The sequence below is a fragment of the Squalius cephalus genome, assembly GCF_949319135.1.
Source record: "Squalius cephalus genome assembly, chromosome: 18".
Classification (NCBI taxonomy): domain Eukaryota; kingdom Metazoa; phylum Chordata; class Actinopteri; order Cypriniformes; family Leuciscidae; genus Squalius; species Squalius cephalus.
Window position 1 is genome coordinate 6,628,396 of NC_137139.1, and position 21,357 is coordinate 6,649,752.

A 21,357-nucleotide genomic window follows, 5' to 3' on the forward strand; every position below is an offset into this window, starting at 1 on the left:
AGGGATGAAATTTGACTAACTGACTTATTGCTAAGTTTATTCAAAATAAAATACTTTAATGCATTTTATATAAAGGCTTCAAGTAAAGCCTTTTTTTACTGTATATGGGAAGTTGTCAAAACTGTGTGGTTGGACACACACAATGAGGAAGATGAAGATACAGAACCGTGACAGAAGCAAACATGATGGAAATATTTTATTCATCAAGAAATTTGCGATAAAATATTAACTCCAAACTACTTTGCTGTAATGAATGCACACAAACAGAAAACGACTACAATGGGATCTATACAGTAGCAGAAAAACAAACTCTTTTTTTTATAGCGTTTTCGGATCAATAATGATCCAATATGAACCTCGTGCATCATGATTAGCACATGCAGAGTTTATGGATGTTCTCCCAAGGCTGAGGAGATTTAGCTTTAGGATTATAAGATTTAGGATTGAATTTCTGACTTCTGCATTGTTGCGAGTCCCCCACCACCACCATCACCACCATCACCACCACCATCTGAACTCAAAATCAACTCTGTTCAACTCATTTCGATAGACAGGCCTCTTTCACTTGTACATTTTTTGTGCATGACATTATGAAGGGTTAACATATTTTTAATAATTTAATAACATTATAGTTTACGAAAACAAAACCAGCTTTCTGAGGTTTTAAAAAAATTAAAAACTCATTCAGTGATATAGTAGTACTTCATGAACACTGTAAAAAGAAAAGAAAAACAAATTATTTAATTTAATACAATTTCAAGTCTACTATGCAGTCATAAAACCCAACCTCAACAAATGTATGGTTTACTGTTTTGAATAACACTTCCTCTATAATGATAAAGTTATATCTTTCTGACATAATTTATCTTTCATCCAGCATGGGGCGTTTCAGGGTTTATCTAGCTCTCTTAAAGACGTATGGTGATCGCTGTAGAGTGATGGAAGTCCAAAGATCTGCGCCTTCTGCGTCTGCGTCCAGGGTTGCATGACTGAAAATGACAGACATTTAAAATTACTTGAACACATTCTACAGTGTCATTTTCTTTGTGTTTTCTTTATTATAATAATCATAGAGTAATTTATCTGGAGGTTACTGTTAAAGCAATGCAAGGGGTGAATCACTAAAAAAATACTTTGGTCATTGAATATTTTACCTGTGCACATCTTCCATTCTGCACCAGGCAGAGGTGAACCTTACAGTGCAAAAATATGTGATCAGAAACTCCTGTGAAGGTGAACATCCTAAAGGAGAAACGGCTTGTTGTGTCAATGCCATTCTGTAGAACCTCCACTGTTCCATCCTCAGGGTTGGGGCATCTAGAAAAGGCAGACAAAATGTGAATAAGGACTTATATAAAGCCTATAACACTTTCAGTGTAAATACACAATCCAAAATTTCAAGTAAAATTATTTATTGGTCAGAAATGGTTTTTATTATTTATCTATCATTTTTTAAACAAGTGATGCATTGTTTCCTTTTTTTTTTTGGATTTCAGGGGGCCCAATTCAATAAAACCACACTTACTTTATTATTTCACAGTTTTGCCTTTTTGAGATGACAATAAATGTAGCCAGCTAACCATGGAAACTTCAAATCAGTTACTCACTCTCTAATAATCAGATTCCAGCTAATATGATATTCGCTATCATTAACTGGTGTGGCCCAGCAGTTGTCCAGAACTGTTGCAATCTGACTTCTGTCCACTCCTTCCACCTCAACCGCCACGTACATCTGCTGGTTAACCTGCACTTCCACACCCCCCTGAAATGGGCGGGTAAACTGTGCATCATGGTAAGGAATCATGTAGATATGGTATGCGCCCTGGCCAGGAAGGTCAATGCTTATCACACTGTGGGGCAAAATGTAAAAAGTTACATAAAACAATGGGGTAAAAATGTATGTAAAGAATGAACAGCAATGGTCATGACTAAAATATAGAAAATAGCAACAGCCACTTATAGTACAAATGCACAGTAAGGTTGGGAAGCATTAAGAATTTAATTCCACAAAATGATTCTGGTACACAACTGATTTGCTTACCAATAGAAAATATTTAGAATATACCATATATTCTTATTACTGCCCTCTGTCACCAGCAACATTAATGGAGCTTCATGAATATTTTTCTAATATTTGTTTAAAAATTACCTTTTTTTTCTTGACTTTTATTGTGAAGTTGTCTCATAATAATGCCTCAGTTTCCTGTTTCTTTGTACAACATGCATCCTTAGGGCCCTATTTTAAGGATCTAAGTGCATGGTCTAAAGCGCACGGTGCAAGTTCACTTAAGGCGTGTCCGAATTCACTTTTGCTAGTTTAACGACAGGAAAAATGGTCGGAGCGTCAGGCGCTTGGTCTAAAAGCGTTGTCCCTATTCTCTTAATGAATAATGGGAGTGTTTTGGGATTTACGTGCGTTAAACCAATCAGAGTCTCGTCTCCCATTCCCTTTAAATGCCAGTTGCGCTCGCGCCATGGTGGATTCGCTATTTACATGATGGAATTTGATAGTGGAAAGACCGAACGCGTCTCCATAGTGCAAACGGATTTGCTCATGCGCGAGGTAAAAGTGCGCAAGCAGACCATCTACGGGACAAGCCGGTTTCTACCATATCTTTATGTACACAGTAATAATCTTTTACATTGTAATCCTTTTATTTTAAATATTCGGCATGTTTGTGTGTTGCTGTGCGTCCCTGTGTGTTTAATAAGCAGAGTGTATGCGTGTTGTGGACCCTCCTATAGGCGCACATTACTAACGCACTCATTAAATAACAAAAAAAATATTGCGCCATTGACTTTAGACCAGGTTTCAGTTGGTCAATGGCGCAGTCAATTTCTTTTGCCTCAAAATAGCAACACACCAACAATGCGCCAGAACAAACCTCGTTTTCAGACCAGCAGCCCATGGGTGCACAAATGGGCGCAAATGCATTTGCTATTTAAACAATGTGGCGCAGGACGTAAAAATGATAACTGCGTCGGACTGAAACTAGCAAAGAACACTTGCGTCGCGCTTGGCGCTGCATTGCGCCGTGTGTAAGATAGGGCCCTTAACCTGTATGTTTTTAATAGGCGTGGGGGGTTAAAGACTTGACTGGTAGAATCAATCCGTTAGCCGCTACTGATGGATGCAGTATCTGTTGCCTCTCTGGGCACAGCCATGGAGTACTACAATATTTGCTTAAAGGACAAGATTTTAGAAGACAAAACTCGCTTTAGGAGCAAGGAACTGGCAACATAAGGGGAGAAACACACAAGACAAGTGTAAGACTTAAAAAGGTAAGAACATTTTTTTTTTTATTTTGTAGTCAAACCTTTAAATAAAGAATGAAAAAAAGACAAACAATAAACTTAAAATAAAAATATATTATTTCTTAAGATATTCAATTCAATTTGTCTCTGCCCACTGTCACTAGATCAAAGTATTATAATATTGAATATTTTACCATTAATAATATTCACTAATGCTCACAATGCTTTATAAAATTCAGTTTAGTTAAACCCTTCGGGCACATACAACTTGTTGTTAACAGTCACTATAGTTTGCACTCTAGTTTTTTGCAGAGCATTCATATTTAATTTGCTCTGTCAAGGTTCAAGCTACAGTAATTCTTAATCAAATATCATTATGTGCTATTAATTAGCTTGGTTCACCACAAGTTAAATTTGTATTTTAACACCACATTTATTTTCCTTAGCACTGACTGTTTCTTTCTGTTAGGAACACTCGAAAAGTGTAAACAACAACGATAACAATAAAAACAGGTATAGCAATGTTTGTTACAAATCAACCCAACTAGATGAAAAGGGTGTTCTTATACAGTATAGATGTCAAGACTCAGTTCAATTTGTCACCAGTTTAAACCCAAGTGATCCACATATGTAAGGCTTGCATTTTAAAGTTTATTCCGGAAGATGAAATGTTGACAACATTTTAGTTCCAAAGGTGATGAGTGTCCTAATCCAGCGGTCCACAAACAGAATTGATCCAGCCATATTAATGACTCAATCAAAGAAACTATTTGTCCTACCACTCTGTCGATGAAACCATTGACGTATTCTTGAAGTATTCTCTGATTCTGTCTTGTTCCTTTGGGTTGGCTCACCAGTCCTTCTGCCCCAGTGCAAGAGACCAAGGATAATGCTCAATCCAAGAATTGCCACCGTTGAAATAATCAAACTCAGGACCAGAAGACGAAATGAAAAAGGAAGATTCCAAAAATAGAGGGAGGTAAAGTCCCCCCGGCTTTGAAAACACAAAGCCAAAAGCATAATTAATATCTGTTTTCTTGGATTTTCTTTTGTCATCTCACAGCATCATAATATTTTTACAGTTCTCTAAACATTTCAGTAAAACATATAGCCTATCACTTAACATTTTCTTCATAACTCATTACTCTAAATGAAACATGTATAACTTACAAAGTACACTTTATCTGTGTACTGTCAGTCCCAGTTCCTTAATTTTTAATATAATACATCTCAAATATGGTGTATGTGGTCAATGTAATATTTATTAGTTAACATATCCATGTGCTGCTACTGCTGCTAGCAAGCTAACTCCACATGCTGCATGTGTGCCATCACCTATTTTGTTGTATTTTCAACGTTACGTCAGATGACCGATGAATAGGAATAGCCAATCTACTTCGAGTGTAACTAAAACGAGCCAAAGCACATTGGCATGCGATAATTGCATCAGCTGCTCTGCCTCGCAGCACGGGTATATAATGAGAAGCAGGGGCATTATGTGTGTTGAACAATTATATTATTTTCAATAAATCATCAACATCTAAACCTCTGTTGATTCTGTCGCTGTATGACAGAAATCTAGTCAAACTGTTAGTAATAAGTGAAGCTGGTAATGCTGTGTTTGTTGTTTAACCCTCCTCTGCTGAGATCTTGAGAGATCTGTTAGTTTTTAGCATTCTTTTGGGATTTAAAGGGTTTCTGTTGTCTGAGTTTTGTGGGACACCATTGTGCTGAAGAGTTTTTTTCCAGTTAAGTTTCTGTTTAATAAATACAAATTAATGCATGTCATTGTCATGACACTGACACTCTTTTTTTGTGTGTGTGTTTTAATATTAGAAACTTACGAGTAAAACATCCTTGAGAAATTTAAGGCAATCTTTTTCCACGCTTTCTAAGTACACACAACTAATTACATTTTACAGTGTAAATATATTGTAAATAAATTTTTTCAATATATGAAAGGCGGCAATTCCTTATGTATTATTCAATATATTGTAATATATAACACATTGTATTAACGCAATATATTATTTAATATATTTTTCAGTATATTTACACCATATAATACTGATCAATACTGATTCAAATATATTGATCATAAAAATATGGAAATATATTTTCGTTCCGTAAGGGAGTAGGCTATGCTTAGCAAAGTCAGATCGTAGTATGTCATTAACAGCAGCAGCACGAATAGCAAATACTGTAACATTGAGCATATTATTAACAGCAACAACACATTTAAGTTCAGTATTGGAGTGAATATTATTAAAGGATTAGTTCACTTCAGAATTAAAATTTCCTAATAATTTACTCACCCCCATGTCATCCAAGATGTTTATGTCTTTCTTTCCTCAGTCAAAAAGAAATGAAGGTTTTTGAGGAAAACATTCCAGGATTTTTCCCCACATAGTGACTTCAATGGGGTCCAACAGTTTGAAAGTCCAAATTGCAGTTTCAATGCAGCTTCAAAGTCTTTAAACGATCCCAGCTGAGGAATAAGGGTCTTATCAAGCCATTTTCTAAAAAATAAATAAACATTTATATACTATTTAACCACAAACGCTCATCTTGCAGTAGCTCTGCGATGCGCATTACATAATCACGTTGAGAAGGTCACGCGTGACGTAGGAAGAAGTACTGCGGTCCGACATGTTGTTTTACCCTTTTTTTTTTTTTTGTAAAGTGCATTTGACTTAGTCTTTGCATGTTCGCTTTGTAAACACTGGATCGGTACTTTCGCCTATGTCGCGATTGACCTTTCCAACGTGATCCCGTAATGCGTGGCGCATCCCAACTGGTTCAGGACTTGCATTTGTGGTTAAAAAGAATATACATTTTTATTTATTTTTGGAAAATGACAGATCGTTTGGCTAAATAAGACCCTTATTCCTCGGCTGGGATCGTGTACTATAGAGCCTTTGAAGCTGCACTGACACTGCAATTTGGACCTTCAATCCGTTGGTTGTCACTGAAGTCTCTATATGGAGAAAAATGTTTTCCTCAAAAAAATTAATTTCTTCAACATCTTGGATCAATTAAAAGAAATTTTAATTCTGAAGTGAAATAATCCTTTTAAAGTGAAAGCAGCAGAAGAAAGCAATCAATCTAGTTGCTTTGAGGTACAGTGAAAAAGCGTTGCTGGTAGTAAACTCATTACACAGTGTCTGCACTGGAGTACCACGCTGTTGACGCGACAAGAGTTTACATGTCCTTTATGCTTTTTTTTCCCAAAACAATTTTACAATTTTAATAAACAAGAGACATGTTTTGAAACAATACTTAAAGCTACACTGTGTGATATTTTCCCCCATCTAGCGGTGAAATTGTATATGACTACCCAGTGAATATTAGTTTCTGTTCCTTTCAATTTCGAGGGCGTTTTAACTCCTACGGTGGCCGTATTATTCCAAGATTAACATGGCTTCCAGTTCGACTTCGTCCAATTGCGCCTTTAAAACTATCACCTGTGATCCGTCGCAACACAGATTTATGTTACAAGGTAAACAATACTTTTTCACAATTGACGTGAGGAAAAGTAACGCAAGTTATACTAGAGGTCGTTCTGGCGTTATGCACAACCATGCTATGGTTAGACAAGCAACTATACAACTTTGAATTTACACAAATAGGCTGGATTACCTGTCGAGAAGAAAGCAGGCAACTTCGGCGTCCGTTTTAAAATCTTTGCTCCTCATGAGCTCTTTCCATCTGGGAAAAGTTACTCCAGTATTGACGTTGGTCTTGCTGATTTGCCTGTCGCGTTGACGTTTTAATTCTCTCTTTCGCTTCCTTGGTGACTCTGCTACATGTCCTTGAGAATAGGCGTGATCCTCCATCAGCAATCTTTCAAATCTGCCGGCAGTCGCGAGTAATCTCACCCTCGCATTCGTCTCTGTGTCACTGAGTGTAAAGCGCGAAAGGCGAAGCTTGAATTTACAGGTATGTCCCTCTTTGGCTAATGTAGTTTCAAGATGGAGGGGCAACATGGCGACCGGCATTCGAACCCCTCACCCGTATGTGCTTTCAATGGCAGATTATAAACTTACGAGAATACTTTATTACTTGAAAGAAGTAAATATACATTAATGAGCAGCACATATATTTTTGAAAGAACTAAGTGTTTTTTGCTAAGAATCAACAAAAAAATTACACAGTGTAGCTTTAAAGCTGCTTTTCTTCTGTTATATTTTTTATTCACTATTTCACTTTTTAATTTATTCACTGTATTAAAACATGGTATTATATAGCACGGGAATTTTATAGCACTGCTACAGGGAAATTTATTAAATCACAAGGTTTAGAAAATAATCTATAAAAACACAGGGGGAAAAGTTATCCTTTTTGCTAGCTGTCCATTATTCAATAGATTACACAATACCATGTAGTATATATGTGTTGTAGTTTGTGTTGTAGTTTACACTAATTTCACTATGAAGAAGAGCAAATAAGCATCCACTAACTGCCAATGCTTTTCTCAGAATATTACTGTAAAATGTAGAAACAGCTTTATGCTGTATTTGCAAAAACAGCAGCCAACTGTAAATTTCACCAACAGTAAGACACCGTTAATTTAACAGTAACTTGCCGGCAACTGTGCTGCCAGTAAATTACTGGTTTTTTTTTTATAAACTGTAGTCAACTGTAAATTTCAACAACAGTAAAACACTGTTAATTTAACAGTAACTTGCTGGCAACCGTGCTGCCAGTAAATTACTGTTTTTTTTATAAACTGTAGTCAACTGTAAATTTCAACAACAGTAAAACACTGTTAATTTAACAGTAACTTGCTGGCAACCGTGCTGCCAGTTCTTTACTGTTTTTTAACGGTAATTTTTTTTAACAGTGTAGCCATTCGCTTACGTTTTCGCTTATTCAACAGGGCTTACAGGAATTCTAATTTCTTGTGCAGCAGCATTCATATATATTCAGATTGCATTGTTTGCAAAAAAATATTAGCAGCAGCATACATGGCAAATTCAGATTGTATGTTTGAGATTATTATTATCAGCAGCAGCATGCATGGCATTTCCTGCGGTTGTGAATATTAATTGGTCACAAATAATATAAACCTCAGCAGCATGCATGGTCAATTCGTGTGGGGGGATTTTGTCATCAATCAACAAAATTTAAGGTTCCTTACAACAGAAGCCTTTGTGTTCAAAGGATTGACATTTTCTTAAAGGAAGTAAAAAGAGACTTTATATCAGAGGAGAACTTTCTAAAATTGGGATTCTGGGACGTCACAATGTTGCTATGTGGGTGTATATTTGACCGTTCCAGTGTTACTTTTGACAGCAAATTTTGATTTTGTTTTAGTCATATTTTAGTCATCTGCATTGTTTTAGTTTTAGTCTTGTTTTAGTCTACGAAATATAATAAGATAGTCGACTAAATCTACAGTACATCTAATCTACTGTAAATCTAAAATCAAATGGGTTAAGTTAAATTGTAACGCATTCATTTAGAATTTCTCTAGAATTTCCAAACCCATTACATACTCGCAGAGAAAACTTTTAACCTGTTAATATGAATGGATTTTAAAGTTTGAACATTCAGTACAGACAGATTTAACTGCTGTGACAAAACAAATATATATCTTAAAATTAAATAAAACCTTTTCTCCTAAAATAGAACACAGACGTCTTTTCAATGAATGATATTTGCATTCTTTATGGCAATTTGCATACATCAAAAGTGGAGACATATGACGTCACAGGGCAGTGAAAGACCGCCTTTGCTGAAGAATATCAACGCCTACGTCTACATCACCGTGTGTTTAGCGCCGCCCACTGGCCCTTTAGTGAATAGTGACATGAGAATGAGAAAAGATCGACACAGTATCAATACCATTACCTTCCAGACGATCCTAATGCTAGGATAGTGGGGGTTGTTTTTTTCAACAATGTGAATGTCTCAGCAGTGCATTATTTGATTGTATTCGGTGCATTTCACTGTGGATTAGGATTTGGTCAATTTTGGCGCAGGCTTTACAAACAGACTTTTATGATATGGATCTGCCAGCAATGCCAAAAACATGTAAGTAATCATGTTTATTCTAATGCCTGATTTGTGATCAGTGATTTCTGATAATTATAATATAAATATTATAGTATAATTATTCAAGATCAGACAGATTATCTCTCAATACAGTTTATGCATCAGTAAATCAAGCCAGTGACTAAATGTTCAACTTCACGTCGTTTCTCTTGGTAGGACAAAAATTCCAATCGCCCAAGCTGTCAATTACACAGTGTGAGTTTATCCTAGACACTTGCCAAAACTCGTTATGAAATGATGCTGTTACACTGCACGACGAAGCTCTTACTGCATTTACATGGTGTTTGCATTGTTATTTGGTGAAAGCATTCGTGAGAGTGCAGAAATTGCGTTGCAATGATTAGATCTCCAACTGACTGTCATCAGCTCAATGCTAATCACTGCAACCTTTCATGTGATGGAATAGATCTAAATATATGATCAATACTTTTCACGGTTCGTTAATCTTGATAGCTGTAATAGTAAAAACGTAGTTAAAGTTTTCGAGAGAGTTCCACATGTAATACTAGCTATTTCATATGCAAACGTGTAAGCCAATCACAGCAGTGAGTGTTTACACTGAAGACTCACAGCAGACAAGCTCCTTCAAACAGAGTGTTCAATACAGAGGCTAAAATCAGGCTTGGAAAAATGCCTTTTATTTCTAAACTATGATAATTTTTTATGTAAAAATCAAACTAACATTATAAGGGCACCCCAGGAAACATTATAAAATAATAAAATAATCCAGATCATGACCCCTTTAAGGGCACATACGGCTTGAGGTTTATTACGCACTGTCACTTTAAGGCCGGATGTGCGGATAGCCTGATACAATTGCACTGATCACATCCGATATTATCACAACTGTTTACATTCTGTAAAAACATAACCGTGTTTACGAGGATACTCTCCAAAGCGGACATTTAGATATAATGTTGTGTGTATTTGTCCATTCGGACGCGAAAGAGTGCTCAATTCAGTACTCGCATGCTGTAAAGCTTTCTATGTGCATGGCTGCATGCTTCGGGTGTGTGCAAACAGAAAACCGTACCGAATAGAGCTCTCATTTGCGTCGTCACTCTTATTCAGATCTATCCAAATGTCTGCTCTTCTCTTTCTCCCAGACGTTTAAATTATTTAAAAAAAAAAACATTTTAGGAGACATGCAGCAAGCGCCTGCCAACAGGCTAGTTTGTCCTGCGGGGTAGATCAGCACGTTACAGTTCAAATCTGTGCATACACCACAAACACAGCAACATCAGTTCTGACAGGATCTCTTCCCAAATCGTCCCTACCAAGCATTTTCGTCTAGTTTTCTTTTAAAACTGTTTTTTATTTAGTTATTGTCTCGTTTTCATCTGTAAAATTGTTTAACGAAATCAATGCTGGACCGTTTGAGCCCAATAAGGCGCCAAAAATAACTCAGTTCCGTACTCACACGCGGTGTGAGCAGCGGCTTTATGTGCCCGCGTTTATGTGTGTGTGCTCAGAAACCGTTTCTAAAAGTGTGCACACATACTGAAATGAGTTCTGTTTCATTTTCTTGAGACCTTGTTATAATTCCACACTGCTGATGACATGACTTAGGCCAGGGTTCACCAATCTTGGTCCTGGAGGGCCGCTGTCCTGCAGAGTTTAGCTCCAACCCCAATTAAACACACCTGAACCAGCTAATCAAGGTCTCACTAGGCATACTAGAATCTTTCAAACAGGTGTGTTGGAGCTGGTTGGAGCTAAACTCTGCAGGACAGCGGCCCTCCAGGACCGAGATTGGTGAACCCTGACTTAGGCGCTAGTGGAGGGAGGTGTGTTAGTTCTGACAGTTTGAAGTTATAACTAATGAGAAACATTATTAACAAAATGAAGTGTTCAAACAGGCAACCATCTGAGGAATTATCCATTGTTAAAGCAATAATCCTCATTCAGAGACGACTTTACTAGCAAAAAAGGAAAGTGACAGAGCCCGTATTACAACTCATTCTCTCCCAGTGGTGCTAGTGGACGTGACATATCAACCTTCCAATATTACAGTTTCGGGTTCAAGCCTCTACTCTGATTCAAGTGAGAATACTCAACAGCTATTTATGAGCACTATTAATTTTTAGCACACCTTTAAGCTAAGCTTTGAAAAACTCATGGTGTACACTACAGTGTCCACATCCCGGGCACCAATATTTTTTTGAACAAGGTCAATATGTCATCTGCATAGAGCGAGATTTTACACTCCATATCCCCTCTATGAATTCCTTTAATAAAAGTATCTTGCTGTATGGCTAAAGCCAGTGGCTCGAATGCAATGGAAAATAAAAGTGGAGACAGCGGGCAGCCTTGTCTGGTACCTCTTTGTAAACTAAATAAGGCAGATCGATTATTGGTGCGAAATGCTGCCATTGGGAGGAATAGAGGATTTTAACCCATGAAATGAAATTGGGGCCAAAACCAAATCTTCCTAGAGTGCAGAAGAGATAGTCCCACTCCTTTAGGAGGGAAATGGGACAATAGGAGTTGCACTGAGAGGGACTCTTTCTCCAAAATAAGAGAAATAGTTGCTTCACGCATAGTTGGGGGTAGAGAATTAGAGGACAAAGATTATTTGAATACAGTGAGGAGCAGAGGGGCAAGTGTGTCTGAATTTTTTTCAAGGAACTCAGATGGGAAGCCATCTGGGCCCTGGTGACTTACCACATTGCATACTTCTAACTGTGTCTATGATCTCTTCTACCGAAATGTCTTTCTCTAGGTCGGATGCCAAATCTGGGTCCAATTTGGGAATATCCAAACTATGAAAAAATGTGTCTAGGGCAGAATTATCATCAGGTGGTTCTGAAGTGTAAAGGGCAGTGTACAGTATAAACTTTTTCTCCATATGATTTGACCTTGTTCATCACCAATCTCCAAGATATGCTGATTAGCAGTCTTCTGACGCAACAGGTGCTAAAATTTTCCCAGCCCTCCCTCCATATTCATACGAAATATGCCTAGATTTTAGTATAAGGCTTTCTGCAAGACATGTCGAGAGGAGGTCAAACTCTGTCTTAAGCATCAGACGATGTTTAAGTATATCATCAGATGGTGAGTGGCTGTGTCTAATATCTAATTTCAAAATTTCATCCTACAGCTGCCTAAGACATCGGCGGTGGCTTTCCTCTGCATTGAACCATACGAAATGATCTACCCCATCAGATATGCTTTCAATGTTTCCCAAATTGTTTAAAAAGACATCCCCGGGGTCTTATTGTGAGACAGAAAGAGATCAATCTCTGATTTAATAAAATTCATAAAAGTTTCATCTGAAAAGAGGAGGTGGTTGAACCTCCATGGGCGGTATCCAGGATCTACGCCTGGAATGCTTAGCTTCATTTCCAAGGGGGCATGGTCCGAAATGACTATGGATTGGTATTTACAGTCAGCGACCATATAAAGAAGTTTATCATCATTAAAAAAATAATCGATTCGTGAGAATGAACTGGAGAAAAGAACAAATAACCTCTAGAGGTAGGATTTCTGAACCGCCAAATATCAGTCAAACCATATGTCTAAAGAAAAAGGTTAACTGTTTGGGATGACTTGGATTCAGGGCACAATCTAGATAAACTGTGGTCTAGTTTTGGAGAGAGTACACAGTTTATATCCGCCCTAATATGAGGTGGTGAGTATTTATATTGGAAATTCAGTAGAAAGTATTATCGTCCCAGTTTGGGGCGTAAATGTTCATTAGAATAACGGCAAGTCCATATCCATCTCCCCATCACAATGATATGGCGCCCCATGGGATCAGAGGGGAATATTTATAAAAACAAATAAATGACTTACAAAATAAATAAATAATAAAAAGAAAGGGGGGGGGGGGGGGGGGGGGTGTATATGTGTATATATATATATATATATATAAATTATAACACCAGTGGAACACCAGTGGAACATTATGAATGTTATATACATACATCAATAAGAACGGCAATTGTCCATAATGGAGCCTTGCCGTTTAGTTAAACACAAAAGTCCCAATGTCTCTTATAACTATTGAACCGAGATAAATGACATCTCTGCACTCTCAGCTTCCCAAGAAGAGAAAGGCAAAAAAAATAAAATAAAAATACATATACATACAGTATATCGTGGACTTCACATAGACTTCCATTGCTTTCTCCAGGTCCAAAAATTCCTTGTTGTCTCCCTTGTAAGAGATTCTCACACAGATCTGTTTTAAAGCTACACTGTGTAGGATTTTCTCCCATCTAGCGGTGAAATTGTTTATGAGTACCAACTGAATATTACTTTCTAGCCCCTGCCATTCCGAGGGCGTTTTAAAGGGATAGTTCACCCAAAAATGAAAATGCTGTCCTCATTTACTCTCCCTCATGTTGTTTCAAACCTGTATGACTTTCTTTCTTCTGCTGAACACAAAAGAAGATATTTTGAAGAAAGTCGGTAACCAAACGACTGATGGACCCCATTGACTTCCATAGTAGGAAAAAAATATATACTATGGAAGTCAATGGGGACCAACAACTGTTTAATTACCAACCTTCTTTAAAATATCTTCTTTTGTGTTCAACAGAAGAAAGGAAATCATACAGGTTTGAAACAACATGAGGGTGAGTAAATGATGACAGCATTTTTATTTTTGGGTGAACTATCCCTTTAACTCCTACGGTGGCTGTATTATTTCAAATCTGCCGGCAGTCGCGAGTAATCTCCCCCTCGCATTCGTCACGGTGCCACTGAGTGTCAAAACGCGAAAGGCGAAGCTTGAATTTCCAGGTATGTCCCTCTTTGGCTAATGTATTTTCAAGATGGATGCACAACATGGCTGCCGCCATTCGGCCGACTCACTCATATGTATTCTAAATGGCAGATTCTACGCTTACGAGAATACTTGATTAGTTGGTAGAAGTAATTACACATTAATGATCACATGGGGGGGGGCTCACGGGTATTAGAAAACAATGTCCACAATAAATTCGCCGAAAATGCACTATAAAATAATCATTTAAAAGAAGCTGCACAGGAGCTAAGTTCCACAAGTCTTAGTCCATTGTATGCTCACTAGCACCCCCCGGGCACCAATATTTTAATGATTCAGTGAAGATGGATCACTGTATTGGCCAACTACGATTTCGGCATGGAGATAAAAGTTAGGATTATGATTTTTCTGTTGTACTACAGCACACCGTTTAGTGTATTGTAGAGTGAATAGAACAATAACTTTAAAAGAAGCAAAGTGAGTGCAGAGGAGGCAGTAGAGGTGGTGACTTTTTTGTGGGGAATGGTCTTACTTGTCTCTCTGAGACAAAAGGCCCTTTGGAAGAAGTTAATTAGACATGGGAGAGGGGTGTGTGAGAGAGTTTGAGTTAGATCCATTTTGTGAAACTTTTAGTGTCACCAATTTCTTTGATTATAGCTTCTTAGAGTTCTCAGAGTGTAGCTATCTTACTTCCAAAGCTTATTAGAACAACGAATGCAAATTATAAAACGAACTACCATTTTTATTTCCTCCTAACCTTTTGGAAAGGAGATCCTGGAAAACTGTTACTGTAATTAAAATGAACCTGCTCAAAATCTAGAATCAGGGTGGCCACTACAACAAGATTAACTAACCCACACGGCTATATAATATAATTAACGTGGCATGCAAATGAGCAATATAAAACTGATCACACAAATCATCATTACATTTTTTTTAGTATGCTCCTGGTAAAATGCCCATATTGTCCATACCTGAATGCATAAACTGTGACTTGACGTAATGCAGACATACCTGCGGTAACTGGTTACATTTGTTCTTCAACCGGTGGAAAACCTCTTCACGATGTTCAAGGAGTAAGTGGGGCAACGATCGAAATCTGGGGTCCAAGGAGTACTCTCAAGCAGATAATCCTGTTCCTTTGTGTATCTGCTTGAGAGGTTTTGCAGGATGGCAGTCTTCATGTTAGCTATAGTTGTAGAGTCTTTCTCGTCCAGTGTCATGCTCTGTTCAATCATGTGACATGGTGGTGCTCTTTTCATCAGACAGGACAGTGGTCGCGGTTTAAGCTGGTTTACTATTTCTTCGGCATGACTGGTGTCTGCGCTATCGAGTTGACGGGTGTTGCGCACCTCTGTGCTCAAGAGGGCTGCCGTTATAGCCGCTTGTTGCTTGATATAGCATTCCAGCATTTCCATTGAGCTGTTTCATCGTCTAACAACATCCATGATAAACTTATGTGATGCGATATCAAGCATTTTTTGCTTTGCCGCAAGCACAGCTGTTGCTGTTGCACTGCGGTGAAAGAAAGCCACGATTTTTCTCAAGTGACCAAGCAAGCGACTAATGCGGGGAACATGCAATCCTGCTTGCGAAGCAAGATTCAATGTGTGCGAAAAACACTTAAAAGGTGACAACCCATCTTCTCTCACTGCCACCTACATGTTGCATGCGTTGTCTGTAACGACAGCAATGCTATGAGCAGATCTTTCAAGCCTATGGCCGCTTTTAAAACTTCGGCTATGTTTGTACTAGTGTGTGAAAAAGCGAAATCCAACATTGTCGACAACAGAGAATGGTCTCTTGTCTTTTGCGATTAAAAACTCAAGATACACCTGGTTATTTCTTGAGCTTTTGCACTTGACTGAGACCACATTGAAGCGAAACTACATTGTATAGATGTTTGGCCTTCTTTCACTGTCTTTTTCACACCCAGTTGCAGGAGTTTGTCATTGTGGTGCCGTTTTAAATGACACATCATATTTGTAGTGTTTGGTGTTGTGTATAACAATGTTTGTTTACAGTATTTACACACAGTTTGTGTTCTGTCTGTTTGTTTTTTACTGTCCTCCTGTCGAGTGACTGGAAAAACAAAATGCTGCCAGACTTATAAGTGGACGGGGCATCCTCTATTTTTATTTCAGTTTAACTCATTTTGCCCTGCTACTGCCCAGTTCAAGCGATTTCTGTGATTGTGAAGGCAGTGAATGCACGTGTTACACAGGTGCGGTAGCTCAACCAATAGGATAAAACAGACATCATATCGTAAAAAAATCGCCATAACTCTACGATACACATCGTAACATTTTTGCAACAAGATATATCGTACCACGATTTTACACCCCTTACAACGATCGTTACACCCCTAGCCACTTCTGTTATTTTCCTGTTTAAACGACATGGGTAAATTGCAATCGAGGATTTTGTTTTGTAAATCGAGCACAATTTAATCGAGGAATCTTGTTAGCCCTATCTTGAAATTGATTCCCACTTTAGTTCTACTTTCTGAGTAGGAGACAGAACAACATAATGCAAGCACTGTAAAAGTTGTTTTTGCCACAAACTCAACTCCGTCATACTGATATAGCATGACAGCTTTTCTCCTTGACGAGAAATTTAGTCTAATTTTTAATATTGCAAGATATCGTCACACCCCTTTGGGGAAAGAGAGCAGTTTCTGATTTTTTCCTCTCCTGTAAACTGATGTCCAACAGTATACTGATGCCTCATTATATTTCTGATACTTGTGCTCCTTTTGAAAACAGGACTAATGGATTTGGAACGTTCACACTGACCTCCACTGTAGACAGCCTTAGACTGTTCCAGCATGACACGACAACAGTTTCCCCCGTGTAGACACAGTGTAAGAGTGCAAACAAAGAAACAAACAAAAAAAAAACGATACAATCCCTGTATTGTTTTTTTTTTTTTTGTTGCTTTGACACTTGAAATAAAGCTGTCCTTTGAAATAAATAAATAAAGAATTCCCAACCCTACTGCAGAGTTATTATGATCTAATTAACCAGAGAATGATGAAGGCAACCAAATGATTCAAATATATGGGACATCTCCAATCTCACACAAATTACAAATCTTATGTATTTCGTTCCTACCTTTGTTCAACTTGAATGTCCTTGGGCATAGAGAGAGTCTGGATCAGAGGGTACACACAAGAAAATGTAATATTCATCCATCTCAGTCTTGTAATAACACCCATCGGCAAGTTAGAATGAATGGAGTTTTGGTAGATGAAGTGAGTGCCATTGCTCTGTGAGGACATTAACAAATATCAATCTCAAGTCAGTTTACTAATCGTCACAGATGTATAGATTAAAATGCATCATCAGTATCACTGGTGAGGAACGGATAATCAACCAAGCATTACCGATAGAGTGGTACCACAGATGTGGTCTTTATTGTCAAAATGAAACAGAACCCTGCCATCTTTAACAGTCCCTGTGCATTTGGGATCATTTAGGTGCAGGATCTCAGGAGAAAAATCAGATTCAAAGAGTTGGCAGCGGGAAAGAGACATGGTGCCAGTGCTGCTGGCACAGAACTCTGTGGCATCTGAACAGAAAGAGGATTCAGTGAATTATCTCTTGTATTAGTCCGTATTGCCATTTGTGTTGATCCAATTTATTTGCAGTGCAGTACATCTGCTTCAGCAAACTTACCAAAGATTTCAGGATTAGGTCTTTGTCCTTCCAAGCAACCACAGCCATAGCCATCTCTAAAACGGCAAACCTCATTTCCAGTGCAGTTTAAGGTATCACAAACTAAATGAAAAGAGATGAAAAAACAGAATATCATAGTAGCTAAGTAGCTAAGGTAAAACAAGACAGAACAATGCATGGATCAACTCCCCCTCCTATCCCCTCCTCCATACAAATGTTAATGTATGTGCTTATTGCCTTTTATTATAAATTACTATACCCAGGATACCTTTCACAATATTGCATTTTGGTGTCAGTTGGCAAAAAAAAAAAAAAAAAAAAAAAAAAAAAAAAGCATTTATTACACATTAATAAAATAAAAAGACATGATGAACTCAATATTTTGACTACTGAAAAAAACAGAACAACTGAAACTGCAAACAAAATCTTTTGAAACTATCTCTGTAAACATATGAAACAATCGTCATTCAACATTTTTGCAATGAAAAAACCTGATGAAACTGTTGTCAAATGCTCAGATTTAATAATGTAGCATTACCTAGTGACCTGTTATCTCTAAACCAGAATGCATGTATACCAAATACAAGTATTTCACACCACAAATGGATAGCTTACAATAAATGGTCAAAAGTATTGGGACACCTGACCATTAGGAAAACATATAGCAGTGTTTCTCAACCCTGGTCCTGGTGGACCCCAACACTGCACATTGTTTGTGTCTCCTCTGTCTGACACACCCATTACATATTCTGGAGTTTCTTCTAATGAGCTGATGAGTTGAATCAGGTGTATACAGTAATAACATTATAAAGTACTAACAAATAATTAACAAGCAATTAGTTTATAGTTTAATCAGTTTATATACTGTAGTCTCTACATTGTTAATATATTAATAGGCTATATATAATTAGTACATTCTTGTGAGTACAGAATCTCAGGAGTAAAACACGGGCAAAAAAGAATACCAAGCAATAAAAAAGTTGCTTATGCACATTGTTGTCTTTGACATTAATGCGATTTTCTCCGCTATTTATTCGAAATGTTACTTTTTTATGAAACTTACTTTGATAAAAAGAATGCAAGAAGCTAGAATAAAACCCTTCAAATAACGTCTTCCTCTGGCATTCCGAATAAATTAACAAGAGTGGAAAGGTTCTCTCCCTTTTACCATGCACGCTCTGTTCTCTGTATTGCCTCCTCCTAATTGTAACTATTGCAGCCATGTCAAGCGCAAAAAGGCTTAAGACATGGTCATTTTAAATACTTGTCACATACATTTTGCGTTTAAAAGTGCACGACACAAGAAATAATAGAAATCTGGAAAAAAAAAGTTGCACACCAAGGCTCCAAAAAAAAAAAAAAAAATAAATAAATAAAAGAAAAATGGACACACACTAATTATGGTTAATGTTTTGAGCACATAGGGCCCTATTTTAACGACCTGAACGACCTGAAGCGCAAGTATCAAGAACTAGAACTTTTATAATCTAAAATGGGTTGGTCTGAAGTAGCTTCATTATTCATAGGTGTGGTTTGGGCGTAACGTGAAATAAACCAATCAGAGTGTCATCTCACATTCCCTTTAAGAGCAGGCGCGCTTGTTCCATGGCGGATTGCTATTATAACGGCGGATTTGCCAGGCGTACGCCAGGAGCGGTTCACAGCTGAGGAGACCGACGTTCTCGTCAGGGCCGTAAAAGACAGAGAAGTGACATTGGGGATGGGAGAAACACACCCAAATTAGCTTCGGTTAAACAGGCGTATAATAATTTTGGTAAATGTGCTAGATTTATGCCTATTTTTCACATCTTCATGGACACCACAATGATTTCCCTCATGTGGAATATTTCTCCTTGTAATAATGTATGATTTGCAAAAAAAAAAAAAAAGGCAACTGCTGCGTCTGTGTGTAGATGAGAGAATCAAAGTGTATGTGCGTTGTGCACACGCTACATTATGGCCAAGGATGCGCCCTTAAAATAGCATCTGAATAACATGCGCAACACGCCACTGACTTTAGACTAGGTTTTTCCTGGTCAGTGGCGGAAGTTTTCTGAAACTGCAAAATAGCACCAGGGAATGTTTGCGCCGGAACACGCCTCCTCTTTGCACTGAACCGCCCCCGGGAGCGCAAGTTCATTCCCTAATTTACCGACGTGCGTCTGTCGAGGGAAAAGTCCGCTGTGCGCGGGTGCAAAATAGGAATGATACATGTGTCGGTGTACAAGGTCAATTGCGCTGGGTGCAAGATAGGGCCCTCGGGCTCTTTGTCGAAACATTACCTTTATTATTCCATTATTATTATTATTATTATTTGCATTTTTGGAGCCTTGGTGTGCTGACATTTTTTAAAACTCCTATAAATGCACGTCATAAGGGTGGCACGTCAAAAATAACTCTCCATACGTTTTCATCACTAATTTTTCACTTCATGTCTTTAGTAAATCCTGACAGTAGTTCTTTAAAGGGTTAGTTCACCCAAAAATTAAAATTCTGTCAGTAATTACTCACCCTCATGTTGTTCCAACCCCGTAAGACTTTCGTTCATCTTTGGAACGGTTTCTCAGTTCTCGCGCATGCGTCGTGGCGCTCTCGTGAACTCACATCAGAGGCCCACACGGAAGTAAATAAATAGTTGAATAGAGTCGTTATTTTTGTTTTGTTTTTCACACAAAAAGTATTCTCGTCGCTTGATATACTTAACCCCCTGAGGTCGGCAATCACGCCGGCGTGATCTGCTCGTTTTTTTTCCTTATCAGTGCAAAAGAGATTCAAAATACAATGTTGATTTTGATCTTACATACTTGTGTTTTTCATCAATCGATCCTGTTAAGTGTGTATTTTTTTTTATGTATACTCACAATCAAAACAAAGTGTTGTGCTTTTCGCCAAATAAAGAAAAATAAACATGATGCGAGTTCTGCTTTCTCTCTGTCAGTTAAGTCCATTCTGAAACTTATCTGAAAATGAACTGTAACTCAGCGAATACTCAGTCAAACAGTCACACAGGCACATTCAAACGCAAATTATCTGAGGCGATCACACCTGTGAACGCCCACATCAGCTGGATAACACACACCGCGAGTTCACTTTCAGACTCATGTACTTTACGACGCTGTGAGGAATAATACTATCTTAATAATAATCCTGGAAAATTTACCTCAGAAGTTCTGGAAGTTTCATTTCGAGGAGCAACAGATCCAGCTGAGGAAGGTCAGTTATATATTTGCTTTGTTCTAATCGCAAGTGTCTGTACACGTAAAAAGACTGTTTAAATATGAATCGTGTTTCTGTGTGTGAATGAATGAACAGCTTTTACCAAACTCTATTGCTATACTGAGATGAGTAAAAATCGACTACACAAATCGGATAGATTATAAAGCTTTTACTGTAAAATACTGCCACATCAAATAAGCTTATAATGTTGCCAATTTCTGCTCATATGTTAAATATATATATGTTTTGTCAAAAATAAAGTCAACTTTGTTATAGTGTTTATTGCAATGTAGGCTATATTCAAACTAATTAATCCTTTACTTTGAAATACGTATGATAAAATGTATACTTTAGTTTTTACAAAGAAAGATTACACTGGAAATATTGTTAAAATTTTAATTGTTGTAATTGTATAACCTTTTA

At 37.6% G+C, this 21,357-nt stretch overlaps 1 protein-coding gene and 1 long non-coding RNA gene across 2 annotated transcripts in view; one reads left to right on the forward strand and one right to left on the reverse strand.

Moving 5' to 3' along the window:
* Positions 1-887: 887 nt before the first annotated feature.
* LOC307146230 (pancreatic secretory granule membrane major glycoprotein GP2-like) lies at positions 888-1,847 on the reverse strand. The gene is made up of 3 exons (XM_079850109.1): positions 1,608-1,847; positions 1,155-1,317; positions 888-989 (listed from the first exon to the last, which is right to left on the reverse strand). The coding sequence occupies exons 1-3, from the start codon at positions 1,802-1,804 to the stop codon at positions 909-911; spliced, it is 441 nt and encodes a 146-aa protein (XP_079706235.1). The 5' UTR covers positions 1,805-1,847; the 3' UTR covers positions 888-908.
* Positions 1,848-6,533: 4,686 nt separating this feature from the next.
* Positions 6,534-21,357, forward strand: part of LOC307145408 — a 1,105,317-nt gene continuing 1,090,493 nt past the window's right edge. The window contains exon 1 of the long non-coding RNA XR_013818951.1: positions 6,534-7,421. This is a non-coding gene — a long non-coding RNA (uncharacterized lncRNA). The remainder of the gene's footprint in view (positions 7,422-21,357) is intronic.

Excerpts from the sequence above, each read along its gene's own strand:
- LOC307146230 (XM_079850109.1), bottom strand. The coding sequence starts at position 1,804 with ATGATTCCTTACCATGATGCACAGTTTACCCGCCCATTTCAGGGGGGT. Across the intron at positions 1,318-1,607 it reads TGGAATCTGATTATTAGAGA|ATGCCCCAACCCTGAGGATG; the intron begins GTGAGTAACTGA and ends TGCCTTTTCTAG. Across the intron at positions 990-1,154 it reads AGAATGGAAGATGTGCACAG|TCATGCAACCCTGGACGCAG; the intron begins GTAAAATATTCA and ends TGTCATTTTCAG.